This window comes from Notolepis coatsorum, assembly GCF_963971535.1.
Source record: "Notolepis coatsorum genome assembly, chromosome: 6".
In the NCBI taxonomy this organism is placed as follows: Eukaryota; Metazoa; Chordata; class Actinopteri; order Aulopiformes; family Paralepididae; genus Notolepis; species Notolepis coatsorum.
This window is the reverse complement of record NC_140170.1, coordinates 61,451,518-61,473,023: the sequence shown is the minus strand read 5'-3', so window position 1 is coordinate 61,473,023 and position 21,506 is coordinate 61,451,518. Positions and strand designations below refer to the sequence as shown.

At 45.3% G+C, this 21,506-nt stretch overlaps 1 protein-coding gene across 1 annotated transcript in view; it reads left to right on the top strand.

Annotated features, from left to right (window-relative positions):
* slc45a3 (solute carrier family 45 member 3) overlaps nucleotides 1–21,506 on the top strand; it is a 55,977-nt gene that overhangs the window by 13,014 nt on the left and 21,457 nt on the right. The window contains exons 2-4 of the mRNA XM_084315584.1: nucleotides 11,253–11,494; nucleotides 13,579–13,691; nucleotides 18,768–19,267. Coding sequence (XP_084171710.1) covers nucleotides 11,253–11,494; nucleotides 13,579–13,691; nucleotides 18,768–19,267 — 855 coding nt within the window. The remainder of the gene's footprint in view (nucleotides 1–11,252; nucleotides 11,495–13,578; nucleotides 13,692–18,767; nucleotides 19,268–21,506) is intronic.

Below are 21,506 nucleotides of genomic sequence, written 5' to 3'. Positions count from 1 at the left end.
TCCCATCAGAAATGTACCTTTCTTGTTGGGACATATTTGGACCCTTATTACTAAATATGATCTTATACTCAGTCAAGGAGGGGAGCTTTCATAAACACCACAATATCGCACTCATTTCAGTCCTTCTCAAAAAAGACAAAGACCCCACCGAGTGCGGTAGTTACAGACCTTTAAGCCTCCTCGGAACCGATGTCAAACTGTACTCTAAGGTATTAGCCATCAGATTGCAAAAGCATATGACGTCTTTAGTTCATCCGGACCAAACTGGCTTCATAAGAGGTCGCCTGATCAATGATAACATAAGACGAATACTGCACGTACTAGATGCAGACAAAGAGGACACCACACCTAAGGCGATGCTATCCCTGGATGCTATGAAAGCATTTGACAGGCTGGAAAGGTCGTTTCTATGGGCAGTATTAGAAAGGATGGGGTTAGGAAAAGGATTCATTGATATGATTAAAGTATTATACAAGGACCCATCGGCCATGATTACAACAGGCACATTCATCTCCGAAATCTTTCCGGTATCACGCTCAGCCAGACAGGGTTGCCCTCTTAGTCCCGGACTATTCGATCTATCATTAGAGCCTTTAGCACAATATATAAGACAATCCCAATACATAGAACCAATCGTAATCAAGGGCACACAACATAAAATTAGTTTATATGCGGACGACGTAATATTGTTCATGCAAAACCCCAACACCACATTGCAGCATCTACTCAAGTTGATAGAGAACTTTGGTGATTTATCGGGATTTAAAATAAATTGGCCGAAGTCGGCTTTCCTTCCACTTAACATCCATGCAAAAAAAGACACAACCCTCCCAGGTGCGATACCCATGGTAAAACATTTTAGATGCTTGGGTGTGGAAATATTTCCCACCATAAGACAAACGGTGAAGCACAATTACACAAAAATACAGAACAAAATCAAAGACGACCTGGACAGGTGGGCAAAACTTAAAAACTCAGTACAGGCAAGGGTATCAATAGTTAAGATGGATGTATTACCAAGAATCAACTTCATCAGCTCAATGCTACCGTTACCCCCTCCAGAGGGCTACTGGAAAAGATTACACTCCTCCACATACAAATTTATTTGGAATAACAAACCACCTCGCATAAAAAGATCCACCGCACAGAGAAATAAAGCAGACGGTGGCATGGCAGTTCCAGATTTTTTACAATATTTTAAGGCTTTCACATTAAGACCATTGACAATATGGTTTGATCCCCAGGCTTTGGTATCTTGGAGAGAATTGGAAGAAAACATAGTAGCCCCACAGAGACTGAAGGACATAGCACACACTAAACTTCCAATCAAGCACTGTGAGCGGAAATTTGGCCCCATAATTACCCATGCAATCAGAACATGGCGGGAAACACAAAAAAAATATCCTAACCCTCAAAAATGGCATAATCACACTCCCATATTCAATAACAATGCACTCTTAATGGGAAAACGTCCTATACGATTCCCTATATGGGAAGAGCAAGGCATACACTCATTAAGGGATATTTTTAATAACCAGGGCTTCTGTAGTTATGGAGAAATATGCACAAAGTTTAACCTCACCGAGTCCACATGGCTTTTTTACATACAGTTACGCCTATGTTTGAAGTCTCACGGTGTTCCATTACACATACCAGTTGAACACCACAGATACCACAAATTTTTCTATGAAAGAGAAACATTGGGAGGTTTTGTATCAGGTTTTTATTATCAATTACTAACGTCCTCGTATGAAACCCTTCAACTAGACACTGTCTGGAGGAGGGATATTCCAGACCTGGAAAGTGACTTTGATTGGCAAGAAGCATGGGCAAATGTCCGTCTTACATCAAGGAACCCGGACCATCAACAAATCAATCTTAACTATATTCACAGGACATACTTGACTCCTATAAGACTGAACAGAATGGGCCTGAAACAGGACTCAAAATGCTCCCAATGTACAAATGGAGACGAAGGGACATTTATGCACATGTATTGGGACTGCCCACCAGTTAAGGCATTCTGGAAAGATGTGACCCATCAATTATCAAAACTCGTATCTTGGAATATACCAGTACACCCCTCTGTATTGCTTTTAAATGATGTTTTTGAGTTTGCAGTAAATCCACAGCTAAAGAGATTGGTCTTATCGGGTATCACAGTAGCTAAAAAACTGATCGCATCACGCTGGTTTCAACCGGAAAAAATGTGCCGGAAAGTTTGGTCTCTTACATATTTCGATGTGATATATCAAGAAATATCTACAGCAAGAATTCTGGGTCTCAACGAATCCAAAATGTCAATGTGGGTAGAAGTGGTGGAGAGAATAAAAGCTAGCTTATAATGGTAGTGTCTGGTTAGGAGTGAGGGATAATGGAGGTACTATCCAAGGAGGGGTCCGGGAGGGGGGGGTTCGAGCTGGAGCATATGTGTGTAGGGTTTTAGAAAATAGGTATTAGGGGTATGTCCTATATAAACATTTATATAATTGTTAATTTCGCTGGATATACACTGTACGGTTAAAATGTTATTATAGACTTTTTTTTTGGTCTTGTTTCTGTACTTGCATGTAATTTTAACCACCTTGACTGTTAGTTTCATTATGCATTATGTGTTGAGTACTGACTTTTAATAATTTTTGTTTTGCAATAATAATAAAAAATATACAAAAAATAAATAAAAGTATTTGTTAAAATAACATAAGCTAACATATATTTTTACATCTATGCAAATGCATATGCAATATGTATAACTTGAATAAGTAATAAATACAGAAACAACATGTTCAACAATATGTAAATGAGTAGCTACATTTATTTTACATTACATTAACGCTAGGTTATGACTATAACCAAGTTCTGTTAGTTAGAGGTGACGCTTGGCATCACACTGCACTGCACTATCTCGCGTACGTGCACGCGTACTGAATAAATTCCACAAATGTACCTCTAATACCAGTATTAGTCTGACCACACCCCTCATCAGCTTACCTTCATAAGCAGGTGTGTGGTCACCTGCTCTCCTCCTTCCCAAGCTTTCACCACAAGGTGAGGTCAAGGGCTGCAGCGGCCGTCTGATGCCAAGCGTCACCTCTAACTAACAGAACTTGGTTATAGTCATAACCTAGCGTTCTGTGCCGTTAGAGGCTCTGCTTGGCATCACACTGCACAATGGGAGGCCAAGCGGAGCCGCTGGCTGACAAATACACCCCGCTGACAGCCCCCCAAAACCATCAGAACAGGGAGGGCCGAGCCCCCCCGACCCCCCCTAATGGAGGGTATCCCCCCTATTAGGGGCTTCACGGGAAGGCGACGGACCCGACCGTGCGAAGAGGCACTCAAGCAACTCAACGCACAGGGTGAGCAGACCATGGCTTGACCCCACGACTACACACACGCACAACCCGCATGCCACCCGGGAACGAACGGAGGAACAACCTCGTTACCGCCCCCAGAATCACGGGGTCAAGGGCAAACCCAACCCTGTGGCAAGGCCGTAGCAGCGGAGCGCGAAGGAAGACCCAGACCCACCAAAAGGACTGGACTCCCTGGAATGGGGGCCCGGAGAAGTCCATGATGCCAGCATCAAGACCCCACCAGGTGGGCACGTAGTGCCCCGCCCCCCACATCGCCAGCGTATTCGGACAAAGGCCCCCCAGTTACTGCACCTGGTAATCCCAGGCGGTATCCCAACCAAGTACTAACCAGGCCAGAACCTGCTTAGCTACCGAGATCGGACGAGATCGGGCGTGTTCAGGTCGGTATGGCCGTAAGCCGAGCGGGCCCCGTCCCCCCAATAGTACACCGCCTGGCACACTGACCCTGCAGAACAGGCAGTCAGCATGGCCGTAAGCACACAAAAAAGGTTAACCAACGGAAGCAGGCAGCGCACCGGGGAAAAACCAGGCAACAGGCTGTTAACCCTAGCCTGGAGACTGCGGACGAGACAGGCGCCAGAGGGGACAGCTGAACACAGCTGCCCCGGCGGAAGGGGCGTATGCTGGCGTTGTTGCATGACCAAGCCTCCATTTAAAAACCCCCACCCAGAGGGGTCGAGGCAGAGAAGGCTGACACGATTGGCAGACGTCATGAACGTGCAGGGGCACCCTCAACCGGTGAACCCGGGAGTTGACACTGCTCCAACACACCAGGGAATCAACCACCTCGGTGTTACCCAATGCGGTGGTTGTTCCTATAACCCCTCAAGAAAAAACTCCAAAACACACCTGCGGGTATACACCGGCTATACCGCAGTACAAGTGTTTCAGTTTTCAAAAAAGGGTTAACCCAGGCCTACGGGTCGCAAACATCACTTCGGACCGGGCCTGGCGGTACGGGAAGCACAGGGTCACCAGAGGAGGTCAAAAAACCACCCCCACAGGCCCCTCTTCGCCATGCGTGAGAGAGGAGCGAAAAATAATAGAGAACCAGCCCCTAAGCACACCGTACTTGGTATTCCCAGGCGGTCTCCCAACCAAGTACTAACCAGGACCAACCTGTGTAGCGGCCGAGATCCGCCGAGATCGAGCGTGTACAGAATGGCATGGCTGTAAGCCATTACGACAGTGCTGAGTAAAAACATACCCAACCAGGGTCTCCATAGCGCTTAACCCTGTGACACCCAGACCGACCTGGCATTTTTCCCCCTGAAAAAAGCCCAAGTCCCTCAGGGTACCAGAACAGCAGATCTGCATCCCCGGCGGACAACGGGTTCAACTGACCTGGACCAGCGTGACCAGAACCAGTCCCGTGCCCTAACCACGCCGACATGCCTACTCCAGGAGAAGGGCAGATATGCGTGTCGATCTTAACATGAAAAGAAGGCGCCACCCAGACGTTCGGGCGAACCGCGCCTGGTGGCCCACCCCAAGGGCGTGAGACCCCTCCACATATGTTCAGATCCATTCCGTCATCATCCCCCAGACATGAACGAGAATCCGTCGACAACCCACCCAGGTCATGGGATGTGGTCGTCGGAAGAGGAAAAACCCCCATCTCAGTTGCTTTATAAAAACGCTGTTTCAACCACAAGCAACCAAGGCGTGCCAGTCAATCGCCTGTTTACAGCGAGCTAGCACTATACGTGCGTCGGGACACACCCCCATCAATGAACAGGCTATTTAGACCTGTCATTGAATCCCCAAGGCGCCCAGGGGAACGACAAGAGGGGTGTGACACTCCCTAACTCCAACACTTCTGGAATAGAAAAGAAGGAAGCATCAACAGTATGTATCCCAGTCTACACAGCCGGGGTAAAAAATGTTCACATTTTTACATCCCACCACCCTCCCATAGGAAGGAGACGGGGATCCCCAGAGAGACTTCCCACGCGAGCTGTACAGATTGAAAAGAATATATTGCACCTTGAGCCATGTAAAAAACTGGTTTTAGGGCTCTCCGGGGAAGAGGCACTGAACCCATACACACTCAATAAACGAATTGAATCGAATACACACACAATAGAAAAGGACCCTTCTAGAGGGTCCACTCACTTTGACAATCTGAGGAGGAAGGCTCTGTACTCTGATGGAGGCTTCCTCACATGGAAGAAGGAGTCCGAACTCACAGAAGGCCTGAATAGGCGCTTGGTGAGGAGGAGCCCTGACCACCCCCCCTGAAAACAGATCCATCACATGGACCTGAACAGCACACGGAAGTCCTACCAACAGAGACGCGCACGGTGACGTACTCTATGGTGGGGGAATTCCTGCGGTGCACACGCCCAATATACCAGGCCGTGGGACCAGGAACTCCCTCCCCCCCCCCCCCCCCCCCCCCCGTAACGTGCCGAACCGCCACGTGACGGGAACCTTGAAGGACAGGGGGTGTACCCCTGACCGACAGAAACAATGGGGAGAGGAAAGGTTACCAGTTCACCCCTTTACGACCCCACACCCATGATACGATGTAATGACAAAAAGAGAATATGACACAGTCATAGTCAACTCTATGAAGCGTTTTACAGCTCCACACAGCGCATGAGCTAACCTGCTATCTGATTTTTACTAAGGAAAAACACAGAATAGAGAGGGCTCTAAGAGCCCCGGTCCAACATACACATGTGCTTCTGTGGCCAGTCCAACCCAGTTGTAGGTCACATGACACACACAACCCATCATCACCTACAAAAAATGGCAAAAAACACTCAACAGAGGAACGCCGTTTTTTTCACAATGAGAGAATACATCATTCTCGATTAGTATCGGCCACAGGCCTTGCTAAGCACACATGACAGCAACCAAACCATTTTCTTTTTTTAGGAAAATAAGTCTCTCCAGCAGATTTAGCACAACCTCAGCAATCAAGCTAAGAGTTACATCGCATCCCTACCACACAAAAGACACAAATAGTGCACAAACATGTCTGATAGGAGGATGAAAAAGTCCCCAGGGAACCGGGGGGGAAAACACAATCCTCCTATTTTACCCTCAATACGGCCAGTTAAAACAGGAAAACCTGTTAATATGTGAACACACTGTTCATTGTCATCACAGTCTGAGAAAGAACATTCTTTTACTCACTTGTCACCAAGCATAGCTTCATAGGTTAGTTACCTTAGTTGTGAGTACACGGTACATATAAACACCATGATGTTTCTCACACAACAACCAGATCATTACATCCCGATTTGCACGGAGAAGCTAACTGCCAGTGACAAAAACAGCTCACACATAACCCGCAACGTATCCTAAATGCATTGTAGCAACACACGTTTTGGGAAAAACACCGTTATTCACAATACATTTAGCAAAGTAAAACCAGAAGACGTGTTATGAGGTCTGGTCAACCCCGTTCCTACCCGGAACGCAGATCAGCGAAGTGCAGTCACAGACACCGTAGGAACACAGCCGCTCCTGTGTTGTCCGAACTGGGCAGCGTCACCGCCCCAACCCACACTACAGTCCCCTGTTGATGCAACCTTGCCGTCCTGGCTCAGGGCAGGGTCGACGAAACATCCCCTGTCAAGGATGACGTCGTGGTCAAGAGTGTAAAACATGTTAAAATCAAAGCACGTTCAACAGAATAGCATCAAGCTAACGGCCGCTCCAACCGTTCGGGTGCTACTGCTTCTGCTCGCGAGACGCCGAGCTAACGACGCACGCGATCAGAAGCGAGCTCACGGCGGCGCGCGAGAAGCTAAGCTACCCCGCGCCAGGCCATGGCCTATAGCAGCAAGCTAACGTTACCTAGCGACCACGACATGCTAGCCCCGCAGCTAACAGCTGACTGGCTAATAGTAGGCCCAACCTAAGCAGGCCATGCAGCGATCCAGCAGGCTAACGCAGCAGTTAACAGCTGACTGGCTAACCGCAAGCTATGAACATGTAAACAATGACATAACACTCACCCAGACAGGCCGCCGTTCTGAACCTCTCCTCACTTTTTAAGAGAAAAGAGAAAACAAGATGTCAACACCGCTTCACAACGGTGATTTTACCACACCCGACGGAATCAGCACAATACCAACTGGCCTGTGTAGCTGACTTTGAACATGAATCTGCCGCTACCGCACATTCATGCACATATCCCCTCGTGAAGGAATACTCTCATTTGGATATGAAAGATGGGGCCTTAACACGGTGACAGAGAGAATCCACTCGTCCAAAACACACAGGGATCACCAGTGTCAATGGTCGCGGCCCACTAGTTAAAACTATAATGGTCTTCAGACCAAGGTCTCCTGTCGCCTAGGTGGCTGAACAAAGGACCCTAGCCTGGGGCCGGTTTCCATAAACATTGTCAAGTAGCCCCCATAGCACTAACAGACAAGTGGAGCCTGCCAGCAAACACTACTCACCCAACCTGGAACGCACCGCTTCTCACAACAGCGGCATGTCCGACAGTTCAGCTGTGGCCTGACAGGTTTCACCCCAACAAACACAGCAAGGAACTGCAGTTGAGAAGCATGCAGCGGCGTGCTCCCAATACGAAAAACCGGTGGAGGGTTTTTAGAATGATCATCATCTTCTAGACACTCCAGTACGAAGACAATATCGCCGTATTTTCTCGAAAAATAGTGAGAGAGAAAATAAAGATATGATGTCAACGTATCCTTGTTTCCCAAAGCTGTTCCTAATCCAATTTCTTCCATCATGGTGTCAAGTGTGGGGATCTACCGAGGCACTTATTCCTTGTGGTGAAAGCGAGAAGGAGGAGAGCAGGTGACCACACACCTGCTTATGAAGGTAAGCTGATGAGGGGTGTGGTCAGACTAATACTGGTATTAGAGGTACATTTGTGGAATTTATTCAGTACGCGTGCACGTACGCGAGATAGTGCAGTGCAGTCTGATGCCAAGCAGAGCCTCTAACGGCACAGAACATTTATACGGTCTTTGGCCCTTTGAGGGCAACCATAATGCTGATGTGGCCCTCTGTGAAAATAAGTTTGACACCCCTGGCGTAAAGGCTCACCCGGCTTTCCATGTCCCCTATCTTAATGCCTCTAATATTGGGATGGCTCCTGATTCCTATCGCGAGGGGCTCCAGAGCAACGTCGAATAGTAAGGGAGAAAGCGGATCGCCCTGTCTGACCCCACGTTGCAAGTCAAAAGGTCCAGATTTATCATTATTAGTGAGGATGGAGGATGTCGGGCAGAGATACAGTATTTTGACCCATGCAATAAAAGAGTCTCCAAATCCAAATCTTTTAAGTGCCTCGAGCATGTAGGGCCACTCTATTTGATCAAACGCTTTGGCTGCATCTAAGGACAAAATGGCCGCTCTGGAGTTGTCCTCGTGGTTGGTATAAACATTGTTCAGGAGCCGACGCACATTACAAAATGAAAATCTGCCTGGAATAAACCTTGTTTGGTCAGGGTGTATGATTGATGGAATATCTATCTAATCTATTGGCTAATACTTTTGTGATCGATTTTTGATCAAAATTAAGGAGGGCGATGGGCCGGTAGCTCTCAGGCTCTGTTTCCTCCTTGCCCTTCTTCAGTAAGATACATATTTTGCTTCATACAGAGAGTTCGGAAATCTGTTATTCTTAATGGAGTAACGTAACACTTTCTCCATATATGTTCTGAACCAGAAAGACCTACTATCATTTCCAGATGATTCATTAGGATATCATGGTCAATCCTATCAAGGTCTAAGAGGTCTTAGAATTGAGTGAGGTCACTTATTATTTTAGTAAGACAGTTTCAGTGCTGTGGCATGTTTTGAACTTCCTTCAGGATGTTGTTATTTATTTGAGAAAAGAGTTAATTTGGACTGAGACAATTGTTTCAAGTATCTTGCTTATGAATGGAAGGTTGGATATCGGCCTATAGCTGGTCAGTGCATTACTGTCTAGGTTGGGCTTCCTTAGTACGTTTTTTTTTAATGCAGCTGGGAACATGCCTGATACAAGAGATGCATTTTATATGTAAACTTTATAATAATGCCTATAATACCTCATATAACCTTTGCGATGTCCATTTTGTGTTTACTTTGCTCACGTAATGTTTAGCCAAAGAGGGTAGTATATAGGAAGGATATCAGCCACAAAAATGGCAATATCCTCATATAAATAGAAAAAGTGGAGGCAATATCCTCACTGAAAACTCACGTCATTCATGTCATTAGTGAAACTGACTTGTGCAATAGCAATCAACTGCTTAAATATTAGGAATGTCAATTTCAATATTGTAAATACAATAAAATGAAATAATATACAGTACATGTACATAAATATTTACAGTATGTACATAAATATCCCATGTGCATGTGACAAATCTAAAAAAAAAATGTACTGGTGACTACTGAAAGTAGCAGTAATGTTACTTGTAATGTTATGTAATGTGTGAGAGCATTCTGCAGATATAAGTATAAAAAAGTATCCAATTGCTGTTCATGGCATTAAACTGCATGATAATGTAATAATAACCAAAACTGTTATTTTCAAATATACATCAAATATTGAATATCTCATTTTGAGGGACATTTGAGTTAACATGTGATTATTATCATTCGTTTAGATGACGTTTAGAAGTGTGTGCAACGATATCACAATATCGTCCTGATATAATCCCGATACGATACAATAAACGATAATATTGAATTATCACCCAACCCTCATTCATTTGTACAATGCTACAGTTTTTTTTTTTTTTATATTTTTTTTATTATTGCAAAACAAAAATTATTAAAAGTCAGTACTCAACACATAATGCATAATGAAACTAACAGTCAAGGTGGTTAAAATTACATGCAAGTACAGAAACAAGACAAAAAAAAATTCTATAATAACATTTTAACCGTATACAGTGTATATCCAGCGAAATGAACAATTATATAAATGTTTATATAGGACATACCCCTAATACCTATTTTCTAAAACCCTACACACATATGCTCCAGCTCGAACCCCCCCTCCCGGACCCCTCCTTGGATAGTACCTCCATTATCCCTCACTCCTAACCAGACACTACCATTATAAGCTAGCTTTTATTCTCTCCACCACTTCTACCCACATTGACATTTTGGATTAGTTGAGACCCAGAATTCTTGCTGTAGATATTTCTTGATATATCACATCGAGATATGTAAGAGACCAAACTTTCCGGCAAATTTTTTCCGGTTGAAACCAGCGTGATGCGATCAGTTTTTTAGCTACTGTGATACCCGATAAGACCAATCTCTTTAGCTGTGGATTTACTGCAAACTCAAAAACATCATTTAAAAGCAATACAGAGGGGTGTACTGGTATATTCCAAGATACGAGTTTTGATAATTGATTGTTCCTGTCGCTCCTGTTATGTTGACAACTATTGTCTCTCTGTCGGGGACAATAGTCGATGGTCCCGGTGTATTTTCCTCTTTATTCTCCACGTCGGGGCTTGTCGCCAACGGATCTGTATCCGCGTCGCCTTGAACGTTTCTTCTTGATCGTGTTTCACTCTGCGCCGCTGAAGTTGCCGTTTCTTGTTTCTTTCCCGTCCTTCCCTTATCCTTAACCATGTTGTCTTTTGATATAGTTAGTAGAAGGTCTTATCAATACATACGATGTGGTCTAATCTCTTTTGGTATTATCCAAATAAGGTTTTTAAACGAAATTAACGTTGATGGGAGCGGAGCTATTGCCAAATGCGTGCGCTACATATTGCAGCTAAACCGGAAGTCCTCAATGCTACAGTTTATGGTGCTGGGAAAATAATGCAATCTCTCGTTCTCTTTCTCTCTCTCTCTCTCTCTCTCTCTCTCTCTCTCTCTCTCTCTCTCTCTCTCTCTCTCTCTCTCTCTCTCTCTCTGTCTCTCTACCAGCGGTGGGTCCGGTGCTGGGGTTGATTTTCGTGCCTGTGATCGGCTCAGCCAGTGATGCTTGGCGCGGTCGTTTCGGCCGGCGACGCCCGTTCATCTGGTCCCTGTGCCTGGGCTTCCTCCTGGGGCTGCAGGTCATGCCCCAGGCCGCACAAGTGGCTGCCTTCCTCTCTCCGCAGCGCCCCCGCTGGCTGGAGGCAGCACTGCTGGCAGGGGCTGTGTGTCTGCTGGAGTTCTGTGGACAGGTAGAGTAGCAGCAGATTATGTAGATTCTGTCAATTAAATATATTAAATATTCTGTAAAATATCAACAAGAAGCTCAAAGAGTCTCGACCGGTGGTGGTGAAAACACAAGCTGCTGTTGAAATACAGTATAAAATTAGCCTTTTCTCTCCGAAGTCTCCTTTCAAGTCCTCCAGTTGACAAACGCTCGGTGCTGCCACCACTGGTCACCAATAAGATCAGCACCTCGACCTGACAGGTTAACAGTGATAGTAATGTGCTCAGTGCTGCCACCACTGGTCACCAATAAGATCAGCACCTCGACCTGACAGGTTAACAGTGATAGTAATGTGCTCAGTGCTGCCACCACTGGTCGGCAATAAGATCAGCACCTCGACCTGACAGGTTAGCCTGATTACTTTTACCAACGGATTTCCAGTTCCGCGTTCGTGTTCTGCGATCTGATTTCCAGTTCCGCGTTCGTGTTCTGCGATCTGATTGGCCACTGACGTTTCTGGTCGCGCCAATTGTGTGACGCCTGTTTCTATCACCGGTTAAGCTTAGGCACTCTTTCGAAGTTGGTTAAGGTTAGAGTTTGTCTTAGAGCAGGGCGATAGAACACCAGCCCTGATTCCAAACTCTAACCTTAACCAACTAGGAAAGAGTCGCCTAAGCTTAACCAGTGATAAACTAGGCGTTAGGTAGTTTGCAGGCTGTTAGAGGCGGAAATGGGCGTGTCACGTGATTGGGCGCACATGTCACATGACCAGAAACGTCAGTGGCCAATCAGATCGCACCAGAAACATCAGTGGCCAATCAGATCGCAGAACGCGAACGCGGAACTGGAAATCCGTTGGTAAAAAACTAGACGCGACAGGTTAACAGTTATAGTAATGTGTTTTATTGGCGACCAGTGGTGGCAGCACTGAGCGTTCTGCAAGCTTTCCCAGAAAACCACAGAAGAAGGCGGCCACCAATATTATGTGTGAAAGGAATTTTTTAAACAGTGATATTTTATGTTTAAAATACATTTCAAAGATGGGTTACGGTGCATACATTGTTTCAAAAACTATTTCAGGCATTGTCCTTCTATGCTCCCATGGGAAAGATAGTAAATGTGACATTGAGAGCATCCATAGGGAATGTAGACTAAAGCTAATTTGGGTATAAATATATATTTTTTAATAATAAGAATAATAATCCATTCATTGGGGCGACAGTGGCTCAGGAGGTAGAGCAGTCGTCTGGCAATCCGGAGGTTCCCGGTTCGATTCCCGCTCCTCCCGGGCAGCTTGTTCTTGTCTTGTTGAGCAAGACACTTAACCCCTAATTGCTCCCGATGAGCAGGTTGGCACCTTGCATGGTTGCTTCCGCCGTCGGTGTGTGTGAATGTGTGAGTGAATGGGTAAAATGTGAGTAACAAATTGTAAAGCGCTTTGGATAAAAGCGCTATATAAAAAAGCAGCCATTTATCATTTGCCATTGTCAGTGAAGAAGAAGAAGATTATTTTATTGTCAATGTACACAAGGCAATTGAAATGTGTCTTTTCGCCTATCCCTCCTAGTAATATATACACAGTTCTCCACACATGCATTTCATGCAGTGCAGCGCCCCTGGAGCAGTTTTACAGTTCAGTGCCTTGCTCAAGGGCACTTAGGCAGGATGGTGGGCACCATACATTTAATATCAGCCACCCTTCAGTCACCAGTTCACAGCTGGAATACACCCCCGGGGATCGAATCTGCAGTTGTGGAGCAGCTCTAGACTGAAGACCGTCGGTTGTGTGATAGTAAAGGGTTAACCTTCTGTCGTGTGGCAGTGAAAGGGTTAAGAGAGCCATGTAACCAAGAGATATGAGGGTTTTCTTCTGACAGCAGCGAAATATCAGTTGATATTTCCAGGGACCAGGGAAGTTGCATACAGTATGTGGACTTTATGGTGTTTTTTGTTCTGGATCTATTGTGATGTTTCTTCTTGACTTGTAAAGCCCATGGGGCAATTCCATGTGATTTTGGGCTATACAAATACATTTGATTTGATTTGATTTGATTTGGGTATGATTTGAGCCCCTCCCTTTAACCACACCCCTGTGTGGACTCTCTGCAGGCCTGCTTCACGTCCCTGGAGACCTTGCTGTCAGACCTGTTCCCCGGGGAGAGGGAGAGCTGGAGAGCCTTCTCTGTCTTCTCCCTGATGATCAGCCTGGGAGGATGCATGGGGTAAATAATACTATACTCTCTCTCTTTCTCTCTCTCTTTCTCTCTCTCTCTCTCTTTCTGTCTCCCTGTCTCTGTCTTTCTGTCTCCCTGTCTCTCTATCTCTCTCTTTCTGTCTTCCTGTCTCTCCTCCCTATCTCTCTCTTTCTCTCTCCCCCTCTTTCTCTCTCTCTTTCTCTCTCTCTCTCTCTCTCTCTCTCTCTCTCTCTCTCTCTCTCTCTCTCTATCTCTCTCTTTCTGTCTCCCTGTCTCTCTTTCTGTCTCCCCGTCTCTCTTTCCGTCTCCCTGTCTCTCTATCTCTCTCTTTCTGTCTCCCTCCCTCCATCTCTCTCTCTCCCTCTCTCCCTCTATCTCCCTCTCTCTCTCTCTCTCTCTCTCTCTCTCTCTCTCTCTCTCTCTCTCTCTCTCTCTCTCTCTCTCTCTCTCTCTCTCTCTCTCTCTCTCTCTTCCTGCCTCTGTCTCTGTCTCTCTCTCCCCCTCTCTATCTCTCTCTTTCTGTATCCCTCCCTCTCTCTCTGACTGAAGAAGGAGCTAAATCTTGTTTAGATAAGCCGGTGATGAGGTGATACTGGAAATATGGTTGATCATGAGAAAGGAAGCAAATATTTGATATGGGTGTGTGGATATAGATGATAACGGCCATGTAGCAGATGAATTATGACCAGGTTGGTAATATGCATAAAACAAGCAGGATGTCTGAGCCAGGCAGTAAGTAAACAAGAGCTGGGATGCTGAACACTGACTCAGGACCTGCCACCGGGCACCGAGAGAGAGTGAAAATAATGAACTGGGCCAAAGCAGAATATGCCAGTGATAGAACATCACATCATCTCTCTCTCTCAATTCAATTCAATTCAAATAGGCTTTATTGGCATGAAATATTAACATACTTATTGCCAAAGCAAGTTCAACATACAAACAATAACATATATATTAAGCAATAAAATATCATAATATTAGTAATAACAGTAAAGACAAATCAACAAGAAACATATTAATTTACAAAATAGTCACTCAATCGGGTAGTCATTTTTCAAGTGTGGATACATTTACAGAGCTTGTTCTCTTATTGTGTGACAACCATCTACATATTTTGCAGCTAATGCTGTACACTGACTTTTCTCCCCACACATATATAGCAGCTTTTGGTGATCAGGGAGATGGATAAACTGTGGATACATTTTATTTATTTGATCAAAGAAGACTTCTCTTAGATCCTTGTGAGGAAGTGAGGTTCTGTCTCAACATCCCCCTGATGACAAAGTGAACACAGCCTGGCCTCTCTGGGCAGCCAGTTCTGCCTGTGACGGCCTGTTTCTATGGCTAGACTGTGTCCACTCAGTCTGTACCGTGTCAATGTTTTTCTTAATTTTATCTCATTCACAGTGGTCAGGTATTCTGCCACCGTGTACTCTCTGTTTAGGGTCAAATATAATTCTAATTTACTTTGAGATTTGGTTGATTTGTTCCAATATTCTATATAATTTTCTTTTTGTTTTGAGATTATTTGGTTGGGCCAGATTTCTTGGTGTCTGTCCTGAAGCGTTTGTGGGCACAGATTTCTGACTAGCTGGCAGAGGGGACTCTTATCTGGGTTCATCTCTTGGCTCTGAAGGGCTTTGTAGTGGTAGGAGAGAGGGTCACTTGATTGGAGGTGTGTATAAAATTTGATGGCTCGCTTTTGAATTTGAATGATTAGGGGGTATTGGCCAAGTTCTGCCCTGCATGCATTATTGGCAGTGTGTCTGTGGACCCTAAGTAGGTTTTTGCACAATTCTGCATGCAGTACTTCTAATGGGTGTTTTTCCCATTTTGGGAAGTCTTGGTTAGTTAATGGACCCCACACTTCACTGCCATATAATATTATTGGATTTATTACAGAATTTAGAATTTTGAGCCAGGTCCTAATTGGGATGTCAATTGGAATTTTCCTTTTGATGGCATAAAAAGCCCTTCTTCCCTTCTCCTTCAGTTCATTCACAGCCATGTTGAAGTTACCATTATGATTTATTTTCAATCCCAAATATGGGTAGCTTTTTGTGTTTTCTAATATGTGTGTGCCTAATTTAAATGTATTGTGTGAACTCTGAGACTTGTGTCTCCTTTGAAAGACCATGACTTTAGTCTTCTTCATGTTTACGTTCAGAGGCCATGTCTGGCAGAACTGGTGGAGGATGTCTAGGTTCTGTTGTAGACCCTCTTTAGTGGCTGACAGCAGAACCAGATCATCTGCATACATCAGTAATTTTACATTGGTATCGTGCAGAGTCAGACCGGGTGCAGTAGAAAGTTCTAATAACATTTATTATATATATGAAACAATGTTGGGCTTAAATTGCACCCCTGGCGGACTCCGCGACCCTGGGTGAAGAAATGTGTTCTTTTATTGCCAATTCGAACAGCACACCTGTTTTTTACATGGATTTGATCAAGTCATATGTATTTCCTCCAACACCACTTTCTAGAATCTTGAAGAAGAGACCTTTGTGCCAAATTGAATCAAAAGCTTTTTCAAAATCGACAAAGCAGGAATATATTTTGTTTTTGTTCTGTTTCACGTGAATGTCAATTAGGGTTTTAAGAGTGTATATATGGTCAGTGGTACGATAATTTGGTAAGAATCAAATTTGGCTCTTACTTAGGACACTGTGTTCCGTAAGGAAGTCTATGAGTCTGGTGTTGATGTCTCTCTCTCTCTCTCTCTCTCTCTCTCTCTCTCTCTCTCTCTCTCTCTCTCTCTCTCTCTCTCTCTCTCTCTCTCTCTCTCTCTTGTATCCCTTTGTATCTTGCGGTCTCTCTTTCTGTCTCCCTCTCTCTTTCTGTCTCCCTCTCTTTCTGTATCCCTGTCTCTCTCTCTCTCTCTTTATCCCGCACACCGCTTCAGTGTCTTGTTATCACGTCCTCTGTCCCTCTCTCTCTCTGTCTCTCTGTCTCTCTGTCTCTCTGTCGCTCTGTCTCTCTGTCCCTCTGTCTCCTGTATCTCTGTCTCTCTGTCCCTCTGTCTCCTGTCTCTCTGTATCTCTGTCTCTCTGTCTCTCTGTCCCTCTGTCTTTCTGTCTCTCTGTCCCTCTGTCTCTCTGTCCCTCTGTCTCTCTGTCTCTCTGTCGCTCTGTCTCTCTGTCCCTCTGTCTCCTGTCTCTCTGTATCTCTGTCTCCTGTCTCTCTGTATCTCTGTCTCTCTGTCTCTCTGTCCCTCTGTCTTTCTGTCTCTCTGTCCCTCTGTCTCTCTGTCCCTCTGTCTCCTGTATCTCTGTCTCTCTGTCCCTCTGTCTCTCTGTCTCTCTGCCCCTCTGTCTCTCTGTCTCTCTGCCCCTCTGTCTCTCTGTCTCTCTGCCCCTCTGTCTCCTGTCTCTCTGCCCCTCTGTCTCCTGTCTCTCTGCCCCTCTGCCCCTCTGTCTCTCTGTCTCTCTGCCACTCTGTCTTTCTGTCTCTCTGCCCCTCTGTCTCCTGTCTCTCTGCCCCTCTGTCTCTCTGTCTCTCTGCCCCTCTGTCTCTCTGTCTCTCTGCCCCTCTGTCTCAGGTCCCTCTGTCTCTCTGTCTCTCTGTCCCTCTGTCTCTCTGTCTCTCTGTCTCTCTGTCTCTCTGTCTCTCTGTCTCCTGTCTCTCTGTCTCTCTGTCTCTCTGTCTCTCTGTCCCTCTGTCTCTCTGTCTCTCTGTCTCTCTGTATCTCTGTCTCCCGTCTCTCTGTCTCTCTGCCCCTCTGTCTCTCTGTCTCTCTGTCTCTCTGTCCCTCTGTCTCTCTGTCTCTCTGTCTCTCTGTCTCTCTGTATCTCTGTCTCCCGTCTCTCTGTCTCTCTGTCCCTCTGTCTCTCTGTCTCTCTGTCTCTCTGCCCCTCTGTCTCTCTGTCTCTCTGTCTCTCTGTCTCTCTGTCTCCTGTCTCTCTGTCCCTCTGTCTCTCTGTCTCTCTGTCCCTCTGTCTCTCTGTATCTCTGTATCTCTGTATCTCTGTCTCCCGTCTCTCTGTCTCTCTGTCTCCTGTCTCTCTGTCCCTCTGTCTCCTGTCTCTCTGCCCCTCTGTCTCTCTGTCCCTCTGTCTCCTGTCTCTCTGTATCTCTGTCTCTCTGTATCTCTGTCTCTCTGTCCCTCTGTCTCCTGTCTCTCTGTCTCTCTGTATCTCTGTCTCTCTGTATCTCTGTCTCTCTGTCCCTCTGTCTCTCTGTCCCTCTGTCTCTCTGTCTCTCTGTCTCTCTGTCTCTCTGTCTCTCTGTCCCTCTGTCTCTCTGTCTCTCTGTCTCTCTGCCCCTCTGTCTCTCTGTCTCTCTGCCCCTCTGTCTCAGGTCCCTCTGTCTGTCTGTCTGTCTGTCTCTCTGTCTCTCTGTCTCTCTGCCCCTCTGTCTCTCTGTCTCTCTGCCCCTCTGTCTCTCTGTCTCTCTGTCTCTCTGCCCCTCTGTCTCTCTGTCTCTCTGTCTCTCTGTCTCTCTGTCTTCTGTCCCTCTCTCTTCTCATCATTTCATAATGTATCGTTTCCCACTGTGAGTGTTTATGCCGCTGCAAATGTCAAAGCAGAAATGGCTTACTAATAGATTCTGCAGTGCAGGATGAACAGCTTGGCCATTAGACTTTCTATCTAAACGTATGTTGGTTTGTGAGCTCAGCTCTTAAACGCTGCTGCAGCTGTTCCTGTAGTGTAGCTTGTAGTGATGAGTGTTTGAGTGTCGGTCTGGTGGAGAACAGTCTATGGGAGGAGAGCACAGTCTATGGGAGGAGAGCACAGTCTATGGGAGGAGAGCAGTCTATGGGAGGAGAGAGGCCTCGTGGTTCAGGGCCTAACCTGCTTAGAGAGGCAATACACGTACTTTACGGTGAAATGCATGGTTCTGTATGAGCCCCAGAGAGTGTGCTTCATACTGTAAAAAAATCTATGCCCTCCATATTGCAACGGTAGGGCAACGCGCGCGCGCGCGCGTGTGTGTGTGTGTGTGTGTGTGTGTGTGTGTGTGTGTGTGTGTGTGTGTGTGTGTGTGTGTGTGTGTGTGTCTGTGTGTGTGTGTGTGTGTGTGTGTGTGTGTGTGTGTGTGTGTGTGTGGGTTACGTGTGTGTCATTATCTCCTCTAACGTGGTGGACCCTGGTCCCACAGGTACCTACTCCCCGCGGTGGACTGGAGCCAGGCCCCCATGGCAGCGTACCTGGGCGGCCAGGAGGCCTTCGTCTACACCCTGCTCACCCTCATCTTCCTCGGCTGCCTCCTCACCACCGCCTACATCCCGGAGGAGCGAGGGGGCCGGGCGGGGGCGGGGGGGGCGGGGCTGACCAGGAAGGCGGTGGCGGTCGTCGTGGTCAACCCCCTGAAGAGCTGGAGGAGCAGGTGCTGCGCGCACTCCTTCCTGCCGCGGCCCCAGCGTCTGCTCATGGCGGCCGGCCGCTGTGTCTCCGTGAGCGCGTGGGCGGTGCCGCAGGTGTACGGGGCGTTCGCCCGCGTGCCGGCGGTCATACAGAGGCTGTTCGTGGCCGAGCTGTGCACCTGGATGGCTCTGATGAGCTTCATGCTCTTCTACGCCGACTTCGTGGGGGAGGGGCTGTACCGCGGGGTTCCCAGCGCCGAGCCGGGCTCGGAGGAGAGGCGGCTCTATGACGAAGGTAGGATAATAATAATAATAATAATAATAATAATAATAATAATAATAATAATAATAATAATAATAATAATAATAATAATAATAATAATAATAATAATAATAATAATAATAATAATAATAATAATAATAATAATAATAATAATAATAATAATAATAATAATAATAATAATAATAATAATAATAATAATAATAATAATAATTAGTGCTGTCAGGCGATTAAAAACATGTATCTAATTAATTACAGGATTTGTAATTAATCTAATTAATCGCATTTTAATCGCATTACCATTTTAGGCCTGATATTTTATAATCATATTTCAAATTGCATGTGTCCGGATGGCAGAATTCAGTACTGCATCTACAAAACCGTCCGTTTAATCATCTTCCATCTATTAATTTGCTTAGATTTTTCAGGTCTGGTCAATTTGAGCATGGTGTTAGTCAAAGATAAAAAAAAAATTATTGATATTTTCATTTGGTTCATTACAACTCAAGCCTAGTAACAGACACAGTATTTCTGACACTGGGAATACATTCCCTGAGATCCATAGATGTCCCTAGAATCAGATACCAAGAACATGCAAATGGACCATTTAAAAAAAAAGTTTGTAAATGTTTATTCTACGTTCTTATGGAATGAATGAGATAAAAAAAAAGTCATTCATTTTGAGTTAATTTCCATAAAGTGATAATTTGCTGTGTAATTAATTAATCTAATTAACGCGATAAACTGACAGCCCTAATAATAATGCATTTCATTTATATAGCACACTTTGATTTCAAGGTGCTTCACAGCAAAAGGGTTAAAAGTTAAAAACATAAAAACATACAAACATACAAACATAGGAGCAGTAAAATAATACAGGCCCTAGAGCAGGGGTTCTCAAACGTTTCATACAGCGACCCCATTTTATTTAGGAAATTTTTTGGCGACCCCACACTTAATGTATTGCATAATTTCAACATGGGAATAATGAATATCAAAATAAAAGGACACGTTGTTGGAACTTGATCCTGCATATTTATTAGAAAATGAAATGTCATCACAATGTTATTAATGAAATGAATGAATATTATCAAACGGAATTGTTTCTGTATACACATTTATAAAACGATCGAGGCATATTTAGCCCTTTTTATTTTATTTCTTTTAAATGCGTTCACATGCGTTTTTCAAGAATAAACAGGGCCTATGTGGAAGGCAGAGTAAAATAAATGGCCTTGAAGGCAGCGAGGGAGTCTGAGGCCTTGATGGATCCCCCTGGCAGCTTATCCCACAGGCGTGGCCCCAGTGTGGAAAAGGCCCGGTGCCCATGGTTGACAGCGTGGTGCGTGGGATGAAGTGCGCTAGCCCGGGTGAGATCAGTGTTAAAGCGGAATGCTGCCCGTTTCAGGAATTTAAGATAAGATAAGATGTTCCTTCATTGATCGCCTTGGGGAAATGTGGGCGTCATCACAGCATGGGGGGGGGGGGTACTGGTATGGGCAGTGTAATAGTAGAAACTAGAAAGACATAAATATAGGCAATGAAATTTGATCTGAATATAAAAATATGGGGGGGGGGATAAACAGTGTAAACAATATAATGAACTCTGTAATAAACACTGTAAACAAAGGTGCAGATGGGGGACTGTACGCCGGTTATATTATACATTACAATAAAGGCAATACAGAATTTGAATCTGAATATATACTATGAGTAAGAGTAAAAGTAAACAGTATACACAATGTGCAGTACAAGACATCTGTCAATTCTGATAGTGGCTTTGGTAAATCAGATCACGCGTCCATCTTTCTTTCACCAATGTACAAACAGAGAATCAAAAGTACTCCTGTAGTCTCGCGAGAGGTGCAGAAATGGGATTTGACGTCAGAGGAGACGCTCCAGTCTGCGTTTGACTGCACAGACTGGAATGTGTTCCGCGACACAGATAACATTAATGTCTACACGGAGACAGTGCTGGACTATGTTTGTACTGTGGTGGAAGAAACAATCCCCACTACCAAAATGAGAGTTTACCCAAATCAAAAACCCTGGGTAGACAAATCCGTCCGTGAAGCTCTGAGAGAGCGCACCAAAGCATACAACGACGGCCTAGTGGCAGGCAACATGAATGACCACAAGGTGGCGCGATACAACGTAAGGAGGACAGTGTCAGAGGCCAAACGGCGCTACAGGGATAAAATTGAACTCCAGTTTGAACAAGCTGACTCTAGAGCTATGTGGCAGGGGCTCAAAA